General features: G+C 43.1%; 1 protein-coding gene across 5 annotated transcripts in view; it reads left to right on the top strand.

Annotated features, from left to right (window-relative positions):
• The window catches only part of NMT2 (N-myristoyltransferase 2), a 53492-nt gene extending 36334 nt beyond the window's left edge, over positions 1-17158 (top strand). For 4 of the 5 annotated variants that reach the window (XM_075922443.1, XM_075922437.1, XM_075922441.1 and 1 more), the window contains 6 exons: positions 858-1028; positions 2375-2483; positions 6896-7066; positions 9880-10047; positions 16173-16310; positions 16491-17158. In XM_075922443.1, coding sequence (XP_075778558.1) covers positions 858-1028; positions 2375-2483; positions 6896-7066; positions 9880-10047; positions 16173-16310; positions 16491-16511 — 778 coding nt within the window. In that variant the 3' untranslated portion in view covers positions 16512-17158. The remainder of the gene's footprint in view (positions 1-857; positions 1029-2374; positions 2484-6895; positions 7067-9879; positions 10048-16172; positions 16311-16490) is intronic. The other variant, XM_075922442.1, reaches the window with a different exon arrangement.
• The last annotated feature ends 4578 nt before the right edge of the window (positions 17159-21736 follow it).

The raw sequence follows: 21736 nt of genomic DNA, 5'->3' as shown, positions 1-21736 counted from the left end.
TGCATATGAAACTCCTCAGGCCCTGCCCCACCCCAGAACAATGATTTAAATGAAGAAAAACAAAACTTATTTGAATTAAGGAGCCAAGTAATACTGGGTAAATCTTTTAGTAAACAAATAAAAACAAATGATAAATCTTGAACAGTCTTTCATGGTGGAGATTGTCTGATTGAGGAGCTGAGTGGTAAGACTCATTGACGGTAGAAGCCGAAAAAACATCATAGTCTGAAATTTTTCAAAAGCCTTTTGCAAGTTTCCAATTAAAACTAATAGCAAGCCAATGACCACCTCAGAAGCATTCTACTGATGGAACATTGGAGAGATGCTTGGTGTTTTCTGACCTTTTGGAAAGTGTAAGGTGGATGTTCAGTTAGTTAGACTTACAGGTTCTCTCTGTAGGATTGGCCACTGGAAAGATTAACTAGAGAATATGAACTGTGGATTCTTTTGACATCTCTTTCCTCTTTGATTGCTTTCTGGGCACTTAAATCCAGGATGCTGTTCAGGTCTGGGTATAGTTCTAAAAGTTATTACACGCAAATTCTCCAATTTTGGCATCTTGTAAGATGCAGTTACAGAATATTGACATTTGTTGTATACTTTCAGGATGCAACTTAAGGCAGCCAAATTAAAAATACCAAGAATATATAAGAAATTTTAATGATTCTTCAGAATTCTTTGTTGCATGGTTGAGTTTTTTCTGTTGTGGATTTTAAAATGAGCATTATTTGTTTTTAAGAAGCTACATAGTATAACCTGAAATTCTACTATCATCATGGAAAATAAAACTATATAAATAAGACTGTACTATGTTTTAGTGGGCTTTGTAACCATTTTGTTATTTAAATTGCTTTTAGTGTGAAGAAAATGGTAGAAATCAATTTTCTTTGTGTCCATAAGAAATTGAGATCTAAACGAGTAGCACCTGTGCTGATTCGGGAAATAACAAGAAGAGTAAACCTGGAAGGGATTTTTCAGGCAGTTTACACTGCAGGAGTGGTACTCCCCAAGCCTGTGGCCACATGCAGGTAACCTAGGTGGTGTTCATAGTAACATTGCTCCCAAAAATAATCATGTTAAAGATTGATTATTGATTCCTTGTCAATTTTCACAAAGTAGCTAATAAAAATTCATTTTTCTTCAATAAATTCTGATAAACACTGTGGACTTGGCTATGTCCTCTAGATTAGAATCAACTTCTTTGTGATGCCTTGGGCAAAGCCTCTTGGAGTAAAATCTAGTAAAGGCTGGATTACCCAATAGACAGACTAAACACGTGCTTAGAGCACCAGCAAAGGCACCAAAAAAAATGAGATTTTACGGTACAGTACTGTTTTTATTTTGAATTAATTATGGGGGGGGCACCATAATCTTTTCAATGCTTAGGGCCTCTAAAGGTTTTAATCCGGCCCTGAATCTAGTCCCTATTTTAATCTATTTGAGGTACTGCCTTCACTGTGATAGAAAGTTCATCATTGAACTAGCAATGATGGGGTTGTATACTTCAGCACATAAATTTTACATGACCTTTTTCTTAACTGGTGGTTCAGTGGAGTTTCTGAAAAGAATATTGTACTATGTTTTAAACACATTCCTGCATGGTCTCCAGTGGAGAAATGGCAGTTTGGTGTGCATCTTATAGTGATAGAAAAAATATACAGTCAGAAAAGTTTTGTGTGACGTTCGGTATAACTTTGTTGGTGTGGAATGGATCCTGTATTGCTTATGCTGCCACAAGTTCAATCACGGTAGGGATGGCTCAGCCCTTAACCCTTCTGGTAGATAATCAAGATCTGTGTGGTTCTTTGGATCATCAGGATGAAATCATAAAAGCTGAAATCTTATTTGCAGTTTATGGACATCAAAGAGACCATGAATCTTTTTTGGGGACAAGTAGGTAGAAGGCTTTGCTATCTGTGGTCTGAATTTTCCCTCCTTTGATGCTGGATATTCAAGTATGTTCTGTCACAGAGACAGCTGGCAGGAGAAGCATCCCCAAAAATACACAGACAAGCAGAGGGTCTTATCCATACAGCAAAATAAGAATTGTAAAGAAAACCAAGGCTATGACTAGGATAAGGCTATGACTGGGTCTGGCTATGACCAGAACTCCTGGTTAATAATCTCAATATTAAAAATCTATGTAGATACAAGCTATGATAGCCAACTATACCATGGTCATTAAGTGGTTTAAATGGTGTAGTACTGACACTTTATTGGCCCATTTAGTTACTACGTAAGCTCCCTGTACATAGCAGGACAAGAATGCACCTTAAATGCAATTGTTCATTGGGAGGCTAATGGATGAAATATATATATAAAACATATTTGAATTAGTAATTATATTAACATGTATTTTAAAATATATTTCCAGGTACTGGCATCGATCACTAAACCCCAGAAAATTGGTAGAGGTGAAATTTTCACATTTGAGTAGAAATATGACTTTACAAAGAACAATGAAGCTCTACAGACTTCCCGATGTAAGCAATGTGTCTACCTACAGAACCCTCATAGTACCCTTCCCTCTGTCTCTTCTCATTTTTGATGAAAGGCTTTTACACCATGTAGAAACACATTTGTTGATTGGGTAGGGGATTACAAGAGTGTAGATCAGTGGTTCCTAACCACTGGGCTACAGCCTGCTGCCAGGCCGCAGACCTCTGGATGCCAGGCTGCACTGGGGGTGGTGGGAAGGGTGGGGGGTTCTGCAGGCTGGGGCTGGGATGTACTGCTGTTGCCATGGCTGTTTGAAAAGGCATGTCCTGCCCCACCTCTCAGCCAACCAATGCTGGGCAGGGGTGAGGTCTCCTCCTAGCCATGAAGAGCTTTTCCTTGCACTCTGGGAGGCTACGCAGCTCTCCCACCACACAGGGAAGCATTCTTCCGTGGCCAAGAAGAGACGCTGCACCATGCAGCCCTCCTGCCATGCAGGAATGCGCTCTTCCATGGCCAGAGGAGACCCCACCCCTGCCCGGTTGGCTGAAGCAGGGCAGGAGGCACTGAGCCATGTTCCCGAGTCCTGGCCCCCAGAGTCGCTGCAACGCAGGCAGAAGTGCAGAGCTAGGTGAGTTGGGCAGGGTGGGCTCTGGGAATGGGGCTGATATTAGCGGCTGGCACTGGGGGGAAGATCTGAGGAGGGTTGGTTGCAGTGGGGCTATGGAAACAGGATGCTGGTACTGGGGGCACTCTTAAGGGGCAGGGACTGGCACTAAAGCATTTGGGATAGGAGCTGGGACTGGGGGGCGCTGAGGGCAAGAGGCTGGCATAGGCTGGCACTGGGGAATAGTGGAGGGCTCTAGGGGTTAGAGCTGGCTGTGAGGGCTGGGCTTTTGGCGGACCAGTAACGTTTTATTTGTATATTTGCATAATGAATATTCAGCTATGCAATTAAAATGTTACTGGTCCACCAAAAGTTTGTGTATGGGTTGCCAGTCCCTGGTATCAAAAAGGTTGGGAACTACGGATGTAGATGAGTTTATTTAGAAATACCAGAGACCTTAAAGACTCACAAAGCCCCCAAAATAAACTTCAGCTCAATCCCATTCAACAAGTCTGAAGACACACACTTTTTACACTTATGTACAGTTAATTTTTCAACTAATTAATGTATCACTTTAAATGGAGTAGGAAATTCACAGTTTATGGCTTAAATTTCTTACAAAGAAGGCATCCTAAAATGTTGATAAGGCAAAGCTGAGAAGCATTGTAATCGAGTTTGTCAGAATGTTTTCCCTACAACAGAAAATGTAGAAATGGCAAAGACGCTTAATGACTTTGCTTTCATCAAGAAGGTTGGTGATCATTGTACATCTGACATAGTGAATGCCAGTGAAAATGAGGTGAGATCAGAGGCTAAAACAGTAATTTAACAATTACTTAAACAAATTGGATGTCATAGGGCATGATGAAATTAATCTTGGGAAACTGGAGGAGCTGAGTGAGGAGATATCTGAACCATTAGCTATCATATTTGAAAAGTCCTGGAAGATGGGAGAGACTCCAGAAGACTGGAAAAGGGAAAAGATAGTGCCAGTCTATAAAAATGGAAATAAGGACAACCTGGGGAATTACAGACCAGTCATCTTAATTTCTGTACCCAAAAAGATAATGTAGTAAATAATTAAGCAATCAGTTTGTAACTATCTAGAAAATAATAAGGTAATTAGTAACTCAGCATGGATTTGCCAAAAACAAATTGTGTCAAACCAACCTATATAGCTCTCTTTGTTTGTTGACAGATTAACAAAACTTGGGGATAAGGGGGAAGAAGCAGAAGTGGTATATCTTGACTTTACTAAAGCTTTTGATGCTGTCATAGAAGGTTAGGGCTGGAAGAGACCTCAGGAGTTCGTCTGGTCCAACCCCCTGCTCAAAGCATGACCAATCCCAATTAAACCATTCCAGCCAGGGCTTTGTCAGACCTAGTCTTAAAAACCTCTAAGGATGGAGATTCCACCAGCTCCTTATGAAATCTATCCCATTGCTTCACCACTCCCTTAGTGAAGTAGTTTTTCCTAATAACCAACCCACTGCAACTTGAGATCATTGCTTCTTGTACTGTCATCTGCCACTACTGAGAATAGCCTGGCTTCTTCCTCCTTGTGAGTCCTCTTTATGTAGTTGAAGCTTGCTATCAAATCCACCCCACTTCTTCTCTTCTGCAGATTAAATGAGCCCAGTTCCCTCAGCCTCTCCTAAGTCATGTGCCCCAACCCCCTAATAAGTTCCTTTCAATAGTGGGGGTCCCAAAACTGAACTCAGTACTCCAGATATGGCCTTATCAGTGCTGAATGGAGGGGAATCATCATTTCCCTTGATCTGCTGGCAACACTCCTGCTAGTTCAGCCCAATTTGCCATTAGACTTCTTAGCAACAAGGGTACACTGTTAATTCCTATCTGGCTTCTTGTCTACTGGAATCCCCAACTTCTTTTCCGCAGAATTGCTGCTTAGCTAGTTGGTCCCCAGCCTGTAGCAGTGCATGGGACTCCTCCATCCTGAGTGCAAAACTTTACACTTCTTGGTAAAGTCGAGGTATTTCACAGTGATTACTTTCCCAATATTTGCAAAGCCGGTTATCTCACCTTAGAAGGTAATCAGGTTGGTCAGACATGACTTGCCCTTGGTGAATCCATGTTGCCTGCTCTTGATCACCTTCCTCTCCTCCAAATGTTTCAAAATGGATTTCTTGAGGACCTACTCCATGATTTTTCTAGGGACTGAGGTTAGAATGATCAGTCTGAAGTTTCCCAGATCCTCATTGTTCCCTTTTTAAAAGATAGGCTCTATATTTGACTTTTTCCAATCATCCAGCACCTCCAGTCGACACGAGTTTTCAAAGATAACAGCCAGTAGTTCTACAATCCCATCAGCCAACTCTTTCAGCAGCCTTAGGTCTGACCCCATGGACTTGTATATATCCAGGTTTTCTAAATAGTAATTAACACATTCTTTCTCTATTGAGGGATGCTCACCTCCTTACTATACAGTTCTGCCCAGTGCAGCAATCTGGGATCTGACCTTGTTTGTGAAGACCGAGGATAAAAAAGCTTTGAATACTTCATTTTTTCCCCACATCATCTGTTACTAGGTTGCCTTTCCCATTTAACAAGGGTTCTACTCTATTCCTGACCTCCTCCTGAAGAAACCCTTCTTGTTATCCTTCTCATTCCTTGATAGCTGCAACTCCAATTGCACTTTGGTCTTCTTGATTACATCCCTCCATGCTTGAGCAATGTTTTATATTCTTCCCTAGTCATCTATCCAAGTTTCCACTTCTTGTAAGCTTCCATTTAAGCTCACCAAAGATTTCTCTGTTAAGCCAAGCTAGTTGCCTGCCGTATTTACTATTATTTCTGCACATTTGGGATAGTTTGTTCCTGTGCCATCAAAAAGGCTTCTCTAAAATGCTGCCATCTCTCCTGGATTCTTTCCCCCTTATCTTAGGCTCCCAAGGGATCTGCCCATCAGTTCCCTGAGGGAATCAAAGTCTTGCATGACCTCCTCATAAACAAACTAGGGAAATTCAACTTAAAGGGGTACTAAAAGCTGTATTCAAAACTAGTTGGAAAACCATTTCCAGAGAGTAGTTATTAATGGTTCACAGTCCTGCTGGAACGCTATTATGTGTGGGGTCCCACACAGATCAGTGTTGGCGCCAGTGCTGTTCAATATCTTTATCAATGATGTAGAGAATGCCACAGAGCAGGGATGAGCAAACTTCTTGGTCTGAGGGCTACATCGGGGTATGGAAATTCTGTGGAAGGCCATGAATGCTCATTACATTGAATTTGGGATGTGTGAGCGGCAGGAGTGAAGGCTCTGGCTGGAGGTGTGGGTTCTGGGCAAGGGTAGGGGGTAGACAAGAAGGGCTTTCTTCTGAGTGGAAAAATGTTTGTCTGCATAGAATATTTAGACAAGCAGCTAGTTTGGAGGGGTAAAAGTATCTGGAAATGGTCATGTTAAATATAAACATGCATGAAAAAGTGAGTTTTAGTTGGTATCCAACATTTTTCCTTTTGATCAGTTTCTGATAATCAGGGTTATTCTGGGCCCTAAATAATTTAAAAGAAAAGGAACAGTGATCTAAAAAGGAAAATACAATGTTTGAAGTTTAGGCTAACAACAATAGTGTTGGTTCCCTGAAGTAATGAAGTAGTGTTAGTAATAGTATGTAATGATTAAAGGGTCCCAGACTATCTCAGTAAGTAGAAGGTGCAGAATATTGATTGAATGCAGTTTATAAAATGGCATAATGAATTAGAACACTAAAGTAGGCTAATAATAAATATTCTATAGCAAATTGCATACACATTGCCCTGTAACCTACTTTCACATCTTTTGTAACTTAATTCCACCTTTCAACATCTTTTTTTTTCTTTTATTATAAAAAGGCCACAAAGACTTCAGGTTTGAGACCAATGGAACAAAAAGATATTAAAGCAGTGCAAGAATTAATCAACAGTTATTTGAAGCAATTTAATCTTGCTCCTGTAATGGATGAAGAAGAGGTAGCCCACTGGTTCCTGCCTCAGGATCATATTATTGACACCTTTGTAGTTGAGGTAAAAACATTGGTTAACAATGTAAATGGGGTATATGTAAACTCCATCCTTGCTGTCCCAGTAATATTACACAGGTAAATCAATACAAGGCTATATTGACATTAATGTTCTGATGGCATCAAATTACTGCCATGGGAAACACTGTAGCTTTCCACTGTATTCAGAGACATGAGCTATACTTAACTTTTAATTTGTGGAGCTTGACATAATAGTTTTTTAGTTTTCTTCTTTATATTAAACAGAGAACAGTAAACATTATTGTATGTGCCGATTCTAATTGCATGATAAGAAAATGCTTATTTTTGGAGGCTGTATGGACGGCAGGGTAATATAACAGGTTGTTTTTACCACCCTTTTGGGGGGAAAAAAACCCAATTTGATTGTAAGTAATAATATTTTAACTTGCTTTTCCAGAAAGAAGGAAGCTGCTAAAATGATTGAGATAAGTACAGCCAGTCCCCAAGTTGCGAACGGTCAACTTACAACCATTCGCAGTTACGACCAAAGCTGTAGTAAATGGCAGACCCCGAGTTACGAACGTGATCCGTGCTTACGAACAGCGCAGTCGCGTGTAACTCAATGGGGTCCGACTTACGAACAAACTGAGTTACGACCAATTGCTTGGTCCATAACCGGTTTGTAAGTCGAAGAGAGGCTGTAAATGGGAATCTGAGATCAGATGTCATTCCTTGAGATGTCATATAGGAACTCCACAGTAAGCCAGCATAAAATTTAAATCTTGCTTATCTGATTTCAGGTGCACCTATTTATGTGGCGAGTCCTAGAACCTGATAAATCTGCCTCAAATGTAATCTGATACTCAAAGTCACACCTCCTGATGCTATTATTTGTGTGGGTAAAATTTTCAAAATGGCCCATGTAGCTTGAGAAACTAAGTCCCATTGAAAGATGTCCTTTAAAAAAATACTTCTCTCTTATAACACTTCATGTGCCCCTTTTGAGCTACAATGCTGCAATTTAATATACTTATTCAATGTGAATCCCTAAAGCTGATTCAAATATGATACATATTTTTCCCAAAACAGTGTCAAAAATCAAAAAAAAAAAAACCTTTTTCCAAAGAACGGGAAAATTTTTGAGAAAAGACAGGAGACAGATATATGAATACTTATGTTATGAGTTCTTAAAAAAGAGGACAGTGATCAGTTGTTTATAGGAAAGTAGCAGAAGAAGTAATTGTCTTTATTTGCTGCAGATAATATTTAGGTTAGTTACTAGAAAAAACTTGCTAGTTACAAGGAGTGTTAAGTACTGGAACAGATTATGACAAGGAGCAATGGGTTTACATAGGGGCTACGTCTAGAGGTTTACTGGAGCAGTCAACAAAGGCTTCCCTTGTCGACCGTGCCACGTCTAGACTGCCACGCTGTGCTGGATCAGCTGATCGTCAGCACAGCACAGCGGCCATTTTTATTTTATTGAAGCAAGGATTATTTAAATCCCCGCTTCTTTGACTATGCCGAATAAACTATTTTACATGGCTGTGTCAACGGAGCCATGTAGTCTAGATGTAGCCTGAGGCAAGGGAGGTTTAGGTTGGACATTAGGCAAAAATTCCTATCTGTCAGGGTGGTTAAACACTGGAAAAAATTGACTAAGAAGGTTGTGGAATCTCCATTATTGGAGCTATTTAAGAGCAAGTTAGACAGACATCTATCAAGGATGATTTAGATGGTGCTTGGTCCGATGAGAGCAGGAGACTGGACTTGATGACCTCTTGAGGTCCTTCCAGTTTTAGTATTCTATGATTCTTTGATTACCGAGGGAGGTTGTGGAATCCCCATCATTGAAGGTTTTTAAGAACAAGTTAGGTCTTCCCTGACAGATGTTTGTCTTGGTATACTTAGTCAGCTCTGCCTTATCATGGGGGCATGGAATAGAGGACTTCTCAAGGTCCTCCACTCCAGCTCTGCCTTTCTGTTTATTAAATTAAGATTTTATGAGGGCACCAATTCTGTGCACTTGATTTTAATGAAGAGAATTTTTGAAGTTGTCATGTAGAGACCAGTGCTGATAACCATGTCCACTATACCTCTGGCAACTAGGACAGTAAACTTCCGATAATCTGGCACCTTTAGGACCCAGGGGGTGCCGGATTATCAGATATGCCAGACTATCGGGGGGGAGGAGGGGATGGTGGGGTGTGGTGAGGTGGGGAGTGGCGGCACTGTGGGGCCAACCCGACAGCACCCCAGCTGCTCTGTCCCACACGTTCCCGAGTCAGCCGCTGCTGAAACTGACCAGCGGCTGACTCCGGGAAGCTGGGGGCAGAGCTGCTCTGCCCTGGGCTTCCCGGAATCAGCCACTGGTCAGTTTCAGCAGCGGCTGAATAGGAGCACCTGGGGCAGAGCAGCTGGGGTGCTGCCGGGTTGGTCCTGTAGCGCCGCCCCTTGGCGCTGCGGGACCAATCCGGCAGCACTCCGGCTGCTCTGTTCCAAGCATCCCCAAGAGCAGCTGGGGTGCTGCCGGGTTGGTCCCACAGCCCCGAGAGGCAGCGCTACGGGACCAACCCATCAGCACCCCAGCTGCTCTGCCCCCGGCTTCCCTAATTCAGCTGCTGGTCAGTTTCAGCAGCGACTGAATGAAGGAAGCTGGGTGCAGAGCAGCTCCAATTGTCTGGCTGCTCCAAGCACTTCCGGGTTCCTGATGGTGCTGGACCATCAGGAGTGCCGGAGCATTGGATGCCGGACTAATGGAGATTTACTGTATTTGTAATTTTCAAAAGAATGGCTAGAAATGTAATCAGTTAATTACAAGTTGATTCTTCATTAGATTACTTTTTTTCTTCCCAGAGCTCAAATGGTATTTTAACTGATTTCCTCAGTTTCTACACATTACCTTCAACAGTTATGCATCATCCAGTTCATAAAAGCCTCAAAGCTGCCTATTCCTTCTACAATATTCATACAGAAACTCCTCTCTTGGATTTAATGAATGATGCACTTATTATAGCTAAATTGGTAAGTAACTTACTTTCCTTGTCTACTTTTCTCAGAAAAGAGGGGTAATTTTTAAAACATGAAAGGAAGTATTTAATGTGTAATGTAATTTCTTGTATTTAAAGATTTTTAATGTACTTTCAGAACTTTAAAAATACACAAGTTTGAACCTCTCTTAACCAGGACCAGAATGTCCCATGGAGGGCTGGTGGCTGGGAGCCCTGCATTGGGGCTGGAAACCAGTAGCAGGGCTGCCCTCTGGAAGAGAAACCAGGAGCCCTGCAACAGGGTTGTTGCCCAGTGGCAACAGTGTGGGGCGAGAGTGATGGGGGGCTGGGAGGCAGCGGGCCTGCCCAGCAGGTTGGAGCCCAGTGGCAGAGACTGCCGCCTGGCAGCGAAACTGCCCAGCAAGACTGGAAGGCAGCAGAGTTGCCAGGCAGTGGAGCTGGGAACCCAGCAGTGGCGCTGCCTTGCAGCACAACTAGGAGTCTGGCATCCACATTGCTGCCCAGGGGTGCAGCTGTGCAACAGGAGTGGGAGGCAGCAGGGCTGCCCTGTGGGGCTAGGAGCCCAACTGCGGGGCCAGGAACCTGAGAGTGGGGCTGTCGAGCCTTGCTGCCGCCCAGTGGAGCTGCCCATTGAGGCTGGGAGGCAGCAAGGCTGAAGCTCAAGCGGGACTGCCGCCTGCGGCACACCTGCACTCCAGCAGAGGGACTGCCTCACTGGGTTGGGAGCCCAGCAGCAGGGCTGTGATTGTGGTGATGGGGGTACCTCAGTCCTGTGCTGAGGGGCTGGTGGCAGGGGGAGGTTAGCTAGAAGGCTGGCGGCTAGGCTCTGGCAGGGGAAAGAAGGGAGTCTCACAAATGACCTTCCCTGCTCCAGTAAAGTTCCTCATCTGGGGCCAGTCGGGTCCTGAAAAGTGCCAGACCAGGGAGGTCCAACCTGTACTAGGTTTTCTGTCCTCTTTGCACAAGAAAAAGGGAAAATTTCCATAACCCCTTACTTATGGAAGAGACTGGCCGCACTTTTACAAAATAATATATTTTGAACAATGTTCTGTTAACAATAAGTTCAAAGCGAGTGGTTTATTACCTTCTGGTAATGTGGAAACTAAAACCCACAGTTTGAGTCTGCTTTGTGTGGCTAGAACTGTATAGACATCTGGAGCATAAGGTGAAAATCTGGCCCTCAGTGTCCAAATTAACAGTAAGAACTGGATGTTCACTGTTAGAAGAATATCAGAGGGGTAGCCGTGTTAGTCTGAATCTGCAAAAGCGACGAGGAGTCCTGTGGCACCTTATAGACTAACTGAAGTGTAGGAGCATAAGCTTTCGTGGGCAAAGACCCACTTTGTCACATGCATCTGACGAAGTGGGTCTTTGCCCATGAAAGCTTATGCTCCTACACTTCAGTTAGTCTATAAGGTGCCACCGGACTCCTCGTCGCTTTTGTTAGAAGAATGAACAGGATAATTAAAATAGTTATTTACTGATGAGCTTGGACAATTTATTGAGGTTTGCAGAAATAATTGTTCAGCTTTAATGTTTTTTTAACTTAATTCTGATGAAATTTCTGCAGAAAACACTTGACTTGTCATCCACCAATTGATGTTATATTTACTAGTTTATGGCCCATGGCCTAGCAGATCGCTTATGGTCAGAGAAGCGGGGGTCTATCAGCCTGGACCAATGCTCCAGTCTTGGCAGGATGTCCCCAAAGTTTCACGGCAAAGCAGTTCCTCTTTATAGTAGGATTATTTGTATTGGGATTAGTAAGATTTGTATTATTATGCTGGGTTTTTTTCATGGATGTTTGTTATTTTAGGGGAGGATTGACTTTCTTGTTTTTCTTGCTATGCTAAGCTGGTTTTGATTATAAATATTTTGTTTTTATTGATAAATGCTTGTCTTTTTTAAGAGACATTTGCCTACAGTTTACATTTTGATGGGGTTACACAATTTTTGGCATTTTTACATCTGTTCTTGGCTTTTTTTAGACCATCTGGTCTGGTGGCCTTTCTAATTTTTGTTATACATGTCTTACTTTTTTACATATAGCAAGGTTGATTTCTTTGTTATAGAGAAGCAGCCTTTGTTACAGAGTTGCAATATGCATATTTGAACAAGGACATTTAATTACAATTAAAAAAACTATACATGTATTTTTGCTTTGAAATTAGCTTTAGACACAATATTCTCACTGGTTCACCGTTACCAATGGTAAGGTAAGGGACCTTTCTGCTTTTAGAAAGGGTGGCTGGCAGGGTATACTGAGGCACATTAGCATAAATAGCTAATAGCACTTAGCATAAATAGCTACATTTTAGCTACGTGACTACAGTGTAACCTCAGCTAGCAGTTATATGGTTACAAAAATGCTTCTTCCCTGGGGGAGGGGCCAGCGTGCTCTCAACTCCTGGCCCTGCTCCCAGGAAGCCCCTTGCCCCTGTGCTGCTGCCTCTGTATCGGAGGCAGCAGTGTAGGGTGGCACTCCGGAGCTGGTCTATTCAGGGAGCCAGTTTAAAAATCTCTGGTACAGGCAGTCCCCGACTTACATGGATCCGACTTACGTCGGATCCCTAGATACGAACGGGGTGAGGCAACTCCCGCACATGCGCAGCAGCATTCCCGGGGCTCGCTCACCTGGGTCCTAGGATCCTCCTCCTCCTCGGGCCGGCTCCGACTGGGGTCCCGCAGAGCCGGGCAGAGGAAAAGTGCCTCCCCACGCCCGCTGCCCCCCCCCCCACCCCCTGCCAGCAACAGGCTGCCCCCTCCCCTGAGCAACAGGCTGCCGAACAGACAAAAGCAGCCTCTCTGCCCCTCCTCCCTTCTATACATGCCGGGCTCGGGCTCCCGGAGCGCAGCAGCGTCCCCGGGGCTCGCTCACCTGGGTCCTAGAATCCACCTCCTCCTCCTCTTCGGCCGGCTCCAACTGGCCTCTGCCTGCAGCAGCTGGCCACAGGGACAGGGATCCCGCAGAGCTGCCGGGCAGAGGAAAAGTGCCTCCCCACGCCCGCTGCCCCCCCCCCACCCCCCGCGGCCTCGCATCCTGCACGCCTCCCCCCTCCCCTCTGCCAGCAACAGGCTGCCCCCTCCCCTGAGCAACAGGCTGCCGAACAGCAGACAAAAGCAGCCTCTCCGCCCCTCCTCCCCCTATACATGCTGGGCTCCCTGGGCAAACAAAGACGCCACCAAAACAAACAAAGTGCTGGCCTCATTGTGTTAGCAAAAAAAGGACCCTCCTCCTAGAACCCTGGGTGGTGTGTGGAAATAAAGCTATTAGCTCAAAGCATGGTGCAGAGCTGTTTGGTATTTGATGAGTTACTCCTTTAGTCCTGAGTTTGTCACAGGGACAGAAATAGATGTGAAATCTTCTGAACAGGGGAACAGACAGCAAAACAAACATTAGAGGGGAGTTAACCTTTCCCTATGCTATCCAAAACTAAAAAAAAATGTTTGGCTAGAGTTTCCCCTACAATATGTACCAGTTCCGACTTACATACAAATTCAACTTAAGAACAAACCTACAGTCCCTATCTTGTACATAACCCGGGGACTGCCTGTATACTGGAGCAGCCTCTGTCCACAAGGAACTCAGGCCCCCTGCAGACTGGGGCTGCTGCTGACTTGCACTGCTACTTCTGTATCTAAGGTAGCAGCACAGGGTGGGCAGGCGGATACTCTCTATGCTCTTCATTTAAAACTTGGACTAGTGGGCAATCGCTTATCGGTTAAACTGTTAGCCTACTAGTTGCTAACATCCTAGTTTTTAATTGCATTTTTTAAACGAGGAAAGTGGGTGGGGGTTCAGTCTTCTCTTGTTCAAACAGCTGGATATTATTGTTGCTTTATTGATAATGTGTAGTTATAGTTTTGCCTAAAAGCTTTAAGTGGGGCCCTATATATGGAGATTTGTACAGGCCCCACAAATTTACAGTCTAAACCACAATCTTGCAGTTGATTATTCAGAAGTGATATGCTGCACTTGCACATAGGAGAACATGAATTTAGTGGAACATGACAAAAATACACCAAGTGTTTGACAAATTGCAATATCAGAGCCTAATTAAAGACTAAGGCTCCTAGGCACTACAGTAACACAGATAATGAGTTTAACAAAAAGTGGAAGGGAATCAGAGGTAAGTAATAGTGTGTAATTGCCAGGTTTACAGTAAAAACTCAGGATTGCTCCATTTCTGTGGCATTTTGATGATTAAGAGTAATGTGATGGTAATGGATTTGGGGGAAGGGAGGGAAGAGGACAAGTAAGTGGGAAAGACATGCAATCAAGACAGAGGAAGATCAAATTTATTACATCACTTTTAGGAAGGGACCAAACTTGAAAAACCCTGCACATTTATACATGACTGAAAACAGGTTAGGATTGAGATGTATGTGTAACCTCAACTATCCTGTGCCTGCTCAAATGCGGTTTGATTTTAGTTTAGTCTACATTACTCTTGAGGACTAGTATGCAAAGAAACAAACATAAAACTATTACATTTATTTTGATGTGTTATCCTTGAATGTTATCTGACAAGTGTCCTGCTTCCTAGAGCAGAGGTTCTCATCTTGCAAGCCACTTGCAGCCCAATCACTGCAGCCATGTTGTGATATTCTTATGGACATAACTATGGTGGGGTAAAAGGAGAACCCTGTCTCAGGCACAGAGCCAGCAGTGGGGTACAAAAATGGAGCAGCATGGGATTGGGCTTAGCAGCATTAGCAGGAGACCAGGGTGATCTTTGCCCTCCTCCTTCATCCCATGGGTCTTAAATATCAGCGGGGTAGCTATGTTAGTCTGAATCTGCAAAAGCGGCGAGGAGTCCTGTGACACCTTATAGACTAACCGACATGTTGGAGCATAAGCTTTCATGGGAAAAGACCCACTTTATCAGATGCATGTAGTGGAAATTTCCAGAGGCAGGTATAAATATGCAGGCCAGAATCAGGCTAGAGATGACGAGGTGGATCCAGTCAGGGAGGATGAGGCCCACTTCTGGTAGCTGATCTGGAGGTGTGAATACCAAGAGAGGAGAAGCTGCTTTTGTAGTTAGCAAGCCATTCACAGTCTTTGTTTAATCCAGAGCTGATTGTGTCAAACTTGAAGATGAACTGTAGCTCAGCAGTATGGGTCTTGTAAGCAGCAGTAAGGGTTTTGTGACCCTAGACGTAACAGGTTCCCTGGCACTAGGACTGCAGTGGCAGGCAAACAGGATGAGTTGTATGGCTAAGTTGCTTATAGCCAAGGTAAGAGACCAGTGAGTGTGGGCTGGGGCGTTCAGGGGCTAGGGCGCCAGGCGTGTGTGAGGGAGCTGTGATGTGAGGGGGGAGGGGTGCAACCAGTGCCTGGAGAACAAACAGTAGGTATCACTGGGGGGCAGTCCCTGAATAGGAGGCTAGATAGCCACAATCCCTGGATGAAGGGGCTGGGAGGGTCAGACCCTGTGTGGGGGCTGGGTGCATAGGGGGCAGTCCCTGGGTCTGTTCTGCCCTGGCCTGGGCACATTGTCTCTGTAGGGTGATGGAGGGCATTTCTGGGGGCAGGGGGAGATTGAGTACATGGGGGACAGTCTCTGACTGAGGTGCAAACCATGCATTTAGCAGGCTCCCCATCTTTGTAGGCAGATTTTGCAGCCAGGTGCCCAGCCCAGCCACACTGCTTTGCCACCCTCACAGTAAATAAATTAATTTTAACAGTTAACATTTTGACTTATTTTGTTAATTTAAAATACTCTTGGTCAATATTTGCCAGTGTTGGGATGCATTGATTCGACTTGTATTGCTGAGAGACAACAGGTACTTTTTTTGGGGGGAGGGTGGGGAGGCGGAATAAGTATATTGAGTGGATGGGGCCCACATTGCGAGCTATATATGGCTGACAGTGGTAAATAGGTTAATAACCACTGTTTTACAGGTATAATCTAAACTCCTCTGTGTGACATGCAGACAGCATTCATTTCTATTGGGAAATCTGCTATTCTGGGCGCATATTAAAATGTAGGATCAAATCTAATGTCTATTTAATAAAAATGGTTCTTAGAAACCTGGAAAAATTTATATTCATTTTGTGCATATATTTTGTGCATATATAAAGGATCATTTTAAAATTAAAATTAAATTTCAAAAATGTTTATATATTTCCAGAAGGGATTTGATGTGTTCAATGCACTAGACTTGATGGAAAACAAAACATTCCTGGAAAAGCTCAAGTTTGGGATAGGAGATGGCAACTTGCAGTATTATTTATACAACTGGCGATGTCCTGGCATGGAATCTGAAAAGGTAAGAGGAAAAAGTGCTTCTGTACACAGTTAGCCATAAAAAATAGATCTATTTAGGAATGTAAAAACAGACAAAAATTTTGAATAAAAATGTATACATTGAAAATCTAAGATATTTAAGAACAAAAAGCCAATATTTGTCATACTTGTTTTAACTACTGCATTTTACTCCTCCTTTTAGGTTGGCCTTGTATTACAATAAGAAGAACTCTCGTGTTTCTAGAACTCTGAAGTTGTCATTTGGATTGATTTAATCTACATAACAGTTCTTGGAACAGTATTGTTCAAGAGGAGTAAAAGCACAACATCAGTAAAATTGAAATAATTCATCAAATCTAAAATAATGAAGAAAACCATATCTGACCTATTTTACACATTTTGAAATAGAATGGAAAGTTCATGAAACTCTTATTGCCCATAAAAAGAATAAAAGCACATTCATTAAATTTACAAAGCTTAGCTCGCACCTTGATAAAAAGAGGGTATTTTTTTTCCACTCTGTAGAAAAGACTGTTTTGTACAAACTGAACTGCAGTGGTGGATTAGGGTATGAAAATCTTTGCTATTATGTGAATGAACTGCTGCATTTCTATTTATTAAGTGGTGTGTGTTTGTCAGTGTAACAGAATGAAGGATCCAAACTGAGTATCTTTGCTTATTAAATTCATATGGATGTCATCATTTGGGGTAAAATAATGGAGTATGATACATTTGTAACTAATATGAAAGTCTTGGATGTTTTTGTAACTGGAGCAGTATGAAAATGTGCTGGTTTGACTAGTACATTTGTTTCTCCGTAAGCAACGCTGCCAAATCAATAAAAATACAGATTTGTACTTTGATCTTCAATAGATCAGTGGATTGATTCAGTAGTATTGCACTGTTCAGTGCAGATATTATCTATGTTGCCAGAATGATTATAAATTACTGTACTTAATTTATAGTTGTGGCACAAAACCTTAGTTTTTCCTCAGTAGATCAACATCAGCCTGTGTGTAAAACTAAGAATTTTGGTAGTGCTATCAAAATATTTATAGTTTTGAATGTTTTCAATGCTTCTGCAAAATTGCACATTCCTTTGTCTACTTTGAAATCTGTAATTCTAATGAAGTATCTTGTGTAAATAAGTATTCATAAGTTGTTACTGGTAGTGTTTTTATCCTGAATTTTGAACTAAAGATTTCACTGTGTGTAGTGCCAGTAACCAAGACACATGGGCTTCTTCCTATCCCTGGAAAGACTCTGTACTGGCCTTAACTTAAATGCAGCCACCTGATTTTTATTTCCTCATGAATGCTTCTTCAACCAGAAGCATGTGTTATACATTCCATGTCATCAAACTCCTAGTTTAAACTGTGATACCTAAACTCTTAAAAATTGCTATCCTACAGTCATATGAGCAGCAAAAGTTACAATTCTAGCTGAAAGTGCCAAATAGTGGTGGAGGTTATATGCTGTACAGGTATTTTGGACATTACTTGAATATCTGGTAATATATTTATGGATAAACTTGGCTTTAACGCCCGTCATTCTAAATGTGAGTGCAATTTTTGCTTAGCATTAGGATTGCTGTCTGAAATTAGCAATGTAGGTTTACATTTAGCTTTTTGTCTTGAGCACTGGACTTAATGCATCTTGTATAGCAGCTTATCTCTCAAAAGTCATTCTTTAATAACGGAAGGGGCAATATCCCATATGTACAGGGGACAAGCTCTTGGACTCTATCTAGACTAGGATTTAAAGCAGGGGTGGGTAAAATCAGGCCCAGGGGGCCAGCCCAGCTGATTAGCAGAGTGAGCATACTTACAGCCAGCAGCTTGTGTTCAGCTGCCCCTTCCCCCATCTTGCTCCATCCTGCAGCAGAGCTGCTCCCAGTTTTCTCCTGCAAGCTGTGCAGAGTGGGAGGAAGGAGAGGAGATGGAAGTGCTTAAGTTAGAGTATTCCCCTATCTCTTCATCCCCTCTCTGCAGAGGGAGACACACAGTTATGCTCCAGTCTGAACCATAGATGCTTAAGTGACTTGGGGTGCAGAGCAGGGGAGGGGAAGACAACACAGAAGGACAGATTTCCCTTAGAGACAGAGCATGGCTTCGCTCAGAACCTTGCCTAGCAGCAGCCATCACACACCTCCAGTCTGTGGCACACACACACGCACAATCACATACACACTGCTGTGCCCATTCACTCTGTCACAAAGTCTGTCTCTTTCACACTCACACTCTGTCTCTCTCTCTAGCCTCCCGACCGACTCCTTCTGCCGGGGTGCTGGCCATGACCATGTACCAAAATTTGTGAAGTGCGCCCCCCCTCCATGAAAATTATTGCCCACTTCTGATTTAAAGGCATATTATTAGGTAAATGTGTCTTAACCCATATTAATACATAGGTAGACTATCAGGCAAGGTGCAATCTGTGCTTCAATATGTATTCAAGTTAAAGCATATATGGACTGGTCCAACACCCTCAGGACCTGATTTGTCCCAGCTGAGGGTATTTGTCAAATCAGGGACGGTCCTCTCTCTAGTCCTGCTGCTGCTTGGCTGGCCGTGGTTCCCTGGGCTGGAGCTCCTTGGCTGCTGCCAGAGCTCCATGGCCATTACCAGCCCCCCCACTACTGCCCAGAATTCCCTGCTGTGCCCCTGCCCACCTCCCCAACACAGGGCTCCCAGCTGAATCATTGGCCCCTCCCTGCCATGCTCCTGCCCCATGGCCAGTCCTCCCTATACCTGGGCTCTTTGGTCCAGGAACATCTGTGGTCCTGCTGGACCCTGGATGTTGCCAGACCAGACTGTCCTGGTTAAGGGAAGTACAATCTGTACTGCCCTTGTCCATTAGACTTTCCAAGATAGTACATTCCAAAACCCCATAGCTTCCAATTAACTATTAGGAGTTAATTGGCACTTATGTAATTAAAGCCAAATGATTTGTACCTTAAAGTCAATGAGGGTCTATTGCTGGCCTGGACACAAAGCTGTGTACACACAGGCACACCTAGGAAAGTTATAACAAATCAACTTAGCATAACCTTGATGTGCATCTGTTAAGGCCCATTAACCACTCATAAGGATGCTTATAAAAGAGTTTAATTTGCTGCCAAAGATTGAGGATGAAACCAGTCATTCTTGAACTTACTGTGATTCACAAACTGCATGCTGGCTCTCTCTCTCCCCCCCCCCCTCCCATGCTACCATTTTCTATATGAATCCTCATCCCCAACACTCAGTACCCTCTTGGTCCAGAAGAGGTATAGAGGAGGGTTTGGAGAGCTCAGCACACTCCATTAGTGGCAGCTCCTGTCCAGAGGGAGGGTTGGGCCTAGCTCTCTGGGCTGTGCAAGCAGGTGTATGAAGGTGCAGCACCACTCAGATTTCCCTCCCTCTCAAGTTTGGTTACACAGGCCAAATTTGAGTAACGTGCATTGCAATTCACTTCAACAGCCAAACAAATTTCTGTTTGACCAAACAAGTGACAGTGTGATCCAAAGAAACAAGCTGCAACACCCAGCCTGGGGAACTGGACTAAGTCCCACAGGACAAGTGTAGCTGTTATTGGGTGGGAGCTGTGCAAGCTTTCTTTCCAATATCCTCTACCCTATTGGACCTCCATTTCCACTGGGATGGGAAATGTTTGCTTAAGTCTGGGTTTAGCACTGGCTTATTCAGGCCTCAGACATGGCAACTCATCTAGAACCTTCCCATAATTCACTGTTTGGAAAACTGTCTTAAACTACAAGCCATTTAAGGCTATTTTATTCCTGAATAAGAACTGCTATTCAGGGATGGGTGATAATTTGTGTTTTTACCTTTTTAGTTAATTTAGAGTTTCCCAAGTGACATACAGTACTAATTTTTAGCCTTACGCTTGGGGTATCTACATTTTTTTCCCCCAGGCAGAGCCAGGGGGCATTTTGCCTCTGCTGCAGTTTAACCTTCAGATATCCTCATTAGTATGCAATCTCTACTGTTTACCCTTTTTAACTTGTGTATGATGAGGGGGAATCCAAAACACAGGCAGCCTAGGTAATCATTGATCTGGAACATGGAAATTCCTCCCTTATTTAAAAACAAAACAGGCTCACTCATGTTTTTACTAGTTTTCTTCCTGCAGGACAGAAGAGGCTTTTGAGTAAAATGTGAGAGCTAAGTAAACTATTTTGTTGAGATTAGTTATGCACTTTTTTATTGCAGTCTGAGTTGCTTCTCTGTTCTCTTCTAAAATTCCATAAGACAGTTTCCTGTAAAATAAATAGTGCATGCTGTCATATTAAATTCTACTTCTTACTTTGGCAGTTTCTTAAAGTGCATTTCCTTTCAAGAGTTAAGTGTCATACCATTTTCAGCTGCTTGGGATGATTACAATTAGTACCTACTATTTAACATACTACAGTACAGAAAATATATCTGAAGTTATTGGAAATTGTTTCTCAATTCTCCATTTATGGAATAATTGGCACTTAACTTTGTATTATGTAGATCCAGTTTGTGTACAGCAGTCTTTTTAAAATGCATTTTCCTGCAACAGAAGTATTTAATAATTCATATGTTGATCAAGATTGTTGTTTTCCTTAGCATATCAGAGACCAAATATATCTGGAAACCAGTTTAATATGCATCTTATCACCAAAAACAACCTAGCAGAGCTAAGTACTAACATCCAAAAACAAAGCCTGAGCACGTACTACCAGTTACAGATGTTTGCTTGAAGCATCTTATAGATGACCAGATTTAAAAAAAAAAAAAAAAAGTTTATACCAGCATGGACACTTGTTTGAATAAACTTTCAATTTTGATATTCATTTGTTTGAACAGTTACATTTAATTTTAGAGTTTTATTCTAAGTATATACATTCCCGCAAAAGAATTTGCTTGATGCTTTTCCTTAACAGCAAATGCACATTCTAGAACAGGAGTTGCCTGGATCCAACCCCCAAGGCTCAGGCTCCTCCTTCGCACTCCCGCCCCAGAATTGAGGAGCTGGCACTGGTGCTCCAGCCCCATGTTCCCCCCACAGGGCTGGAGCACTAGCTCCCCGCTGTAGGAGGAGGAGTCCCAAGCCTTGTTGGCCAGAGTCAGATCCAATACATGGGCTCTGCCTGGCAGTGGGAGGAAGCTACTCTGTGCACTGCCACTCCCCCTTCCTCTGGCTGGTACTGCCTGGAGGCTTCCCCCCCCCCCCCCCCCGCAAAATCTACTAGCCCAGGCCCACATAAGGTTTGGTGTTGAGGGGAATGTATGGGAGTATTTTTCTGCTTCTCAGTCGGGGGCTATGTCAGTGAGGTTTGTTGACTGCTTGCTTTTGTTTCTCACTTTTGTGTGGGCCCCGACTGGTTTTTCTGTGGATCAGTGGCCCCCACCCTTTCTAGAACTACACCACACACCCTTTTAAACCGAGGCTTTCTAAACACTAAGTATGTCTTAAGAAAGCAAT

Source organism: Pelodiscus sinensis, chromosome 2, assembly GCF_049634645.1.
Source record: "Pelodiscus sinensis isolate JC-2024 chromosome 2, ASM4963464v1, whole genome shotgun sequence".
Lineage (NCBI taxonomy): Eukaryota > Metazoa > Chordata > Testudines > Trionychidae > Pelodiscus > Pelodiscus sinensis.
This window is presented reverse-complemented; position numbering and strand designations above follow the sequence as displayed.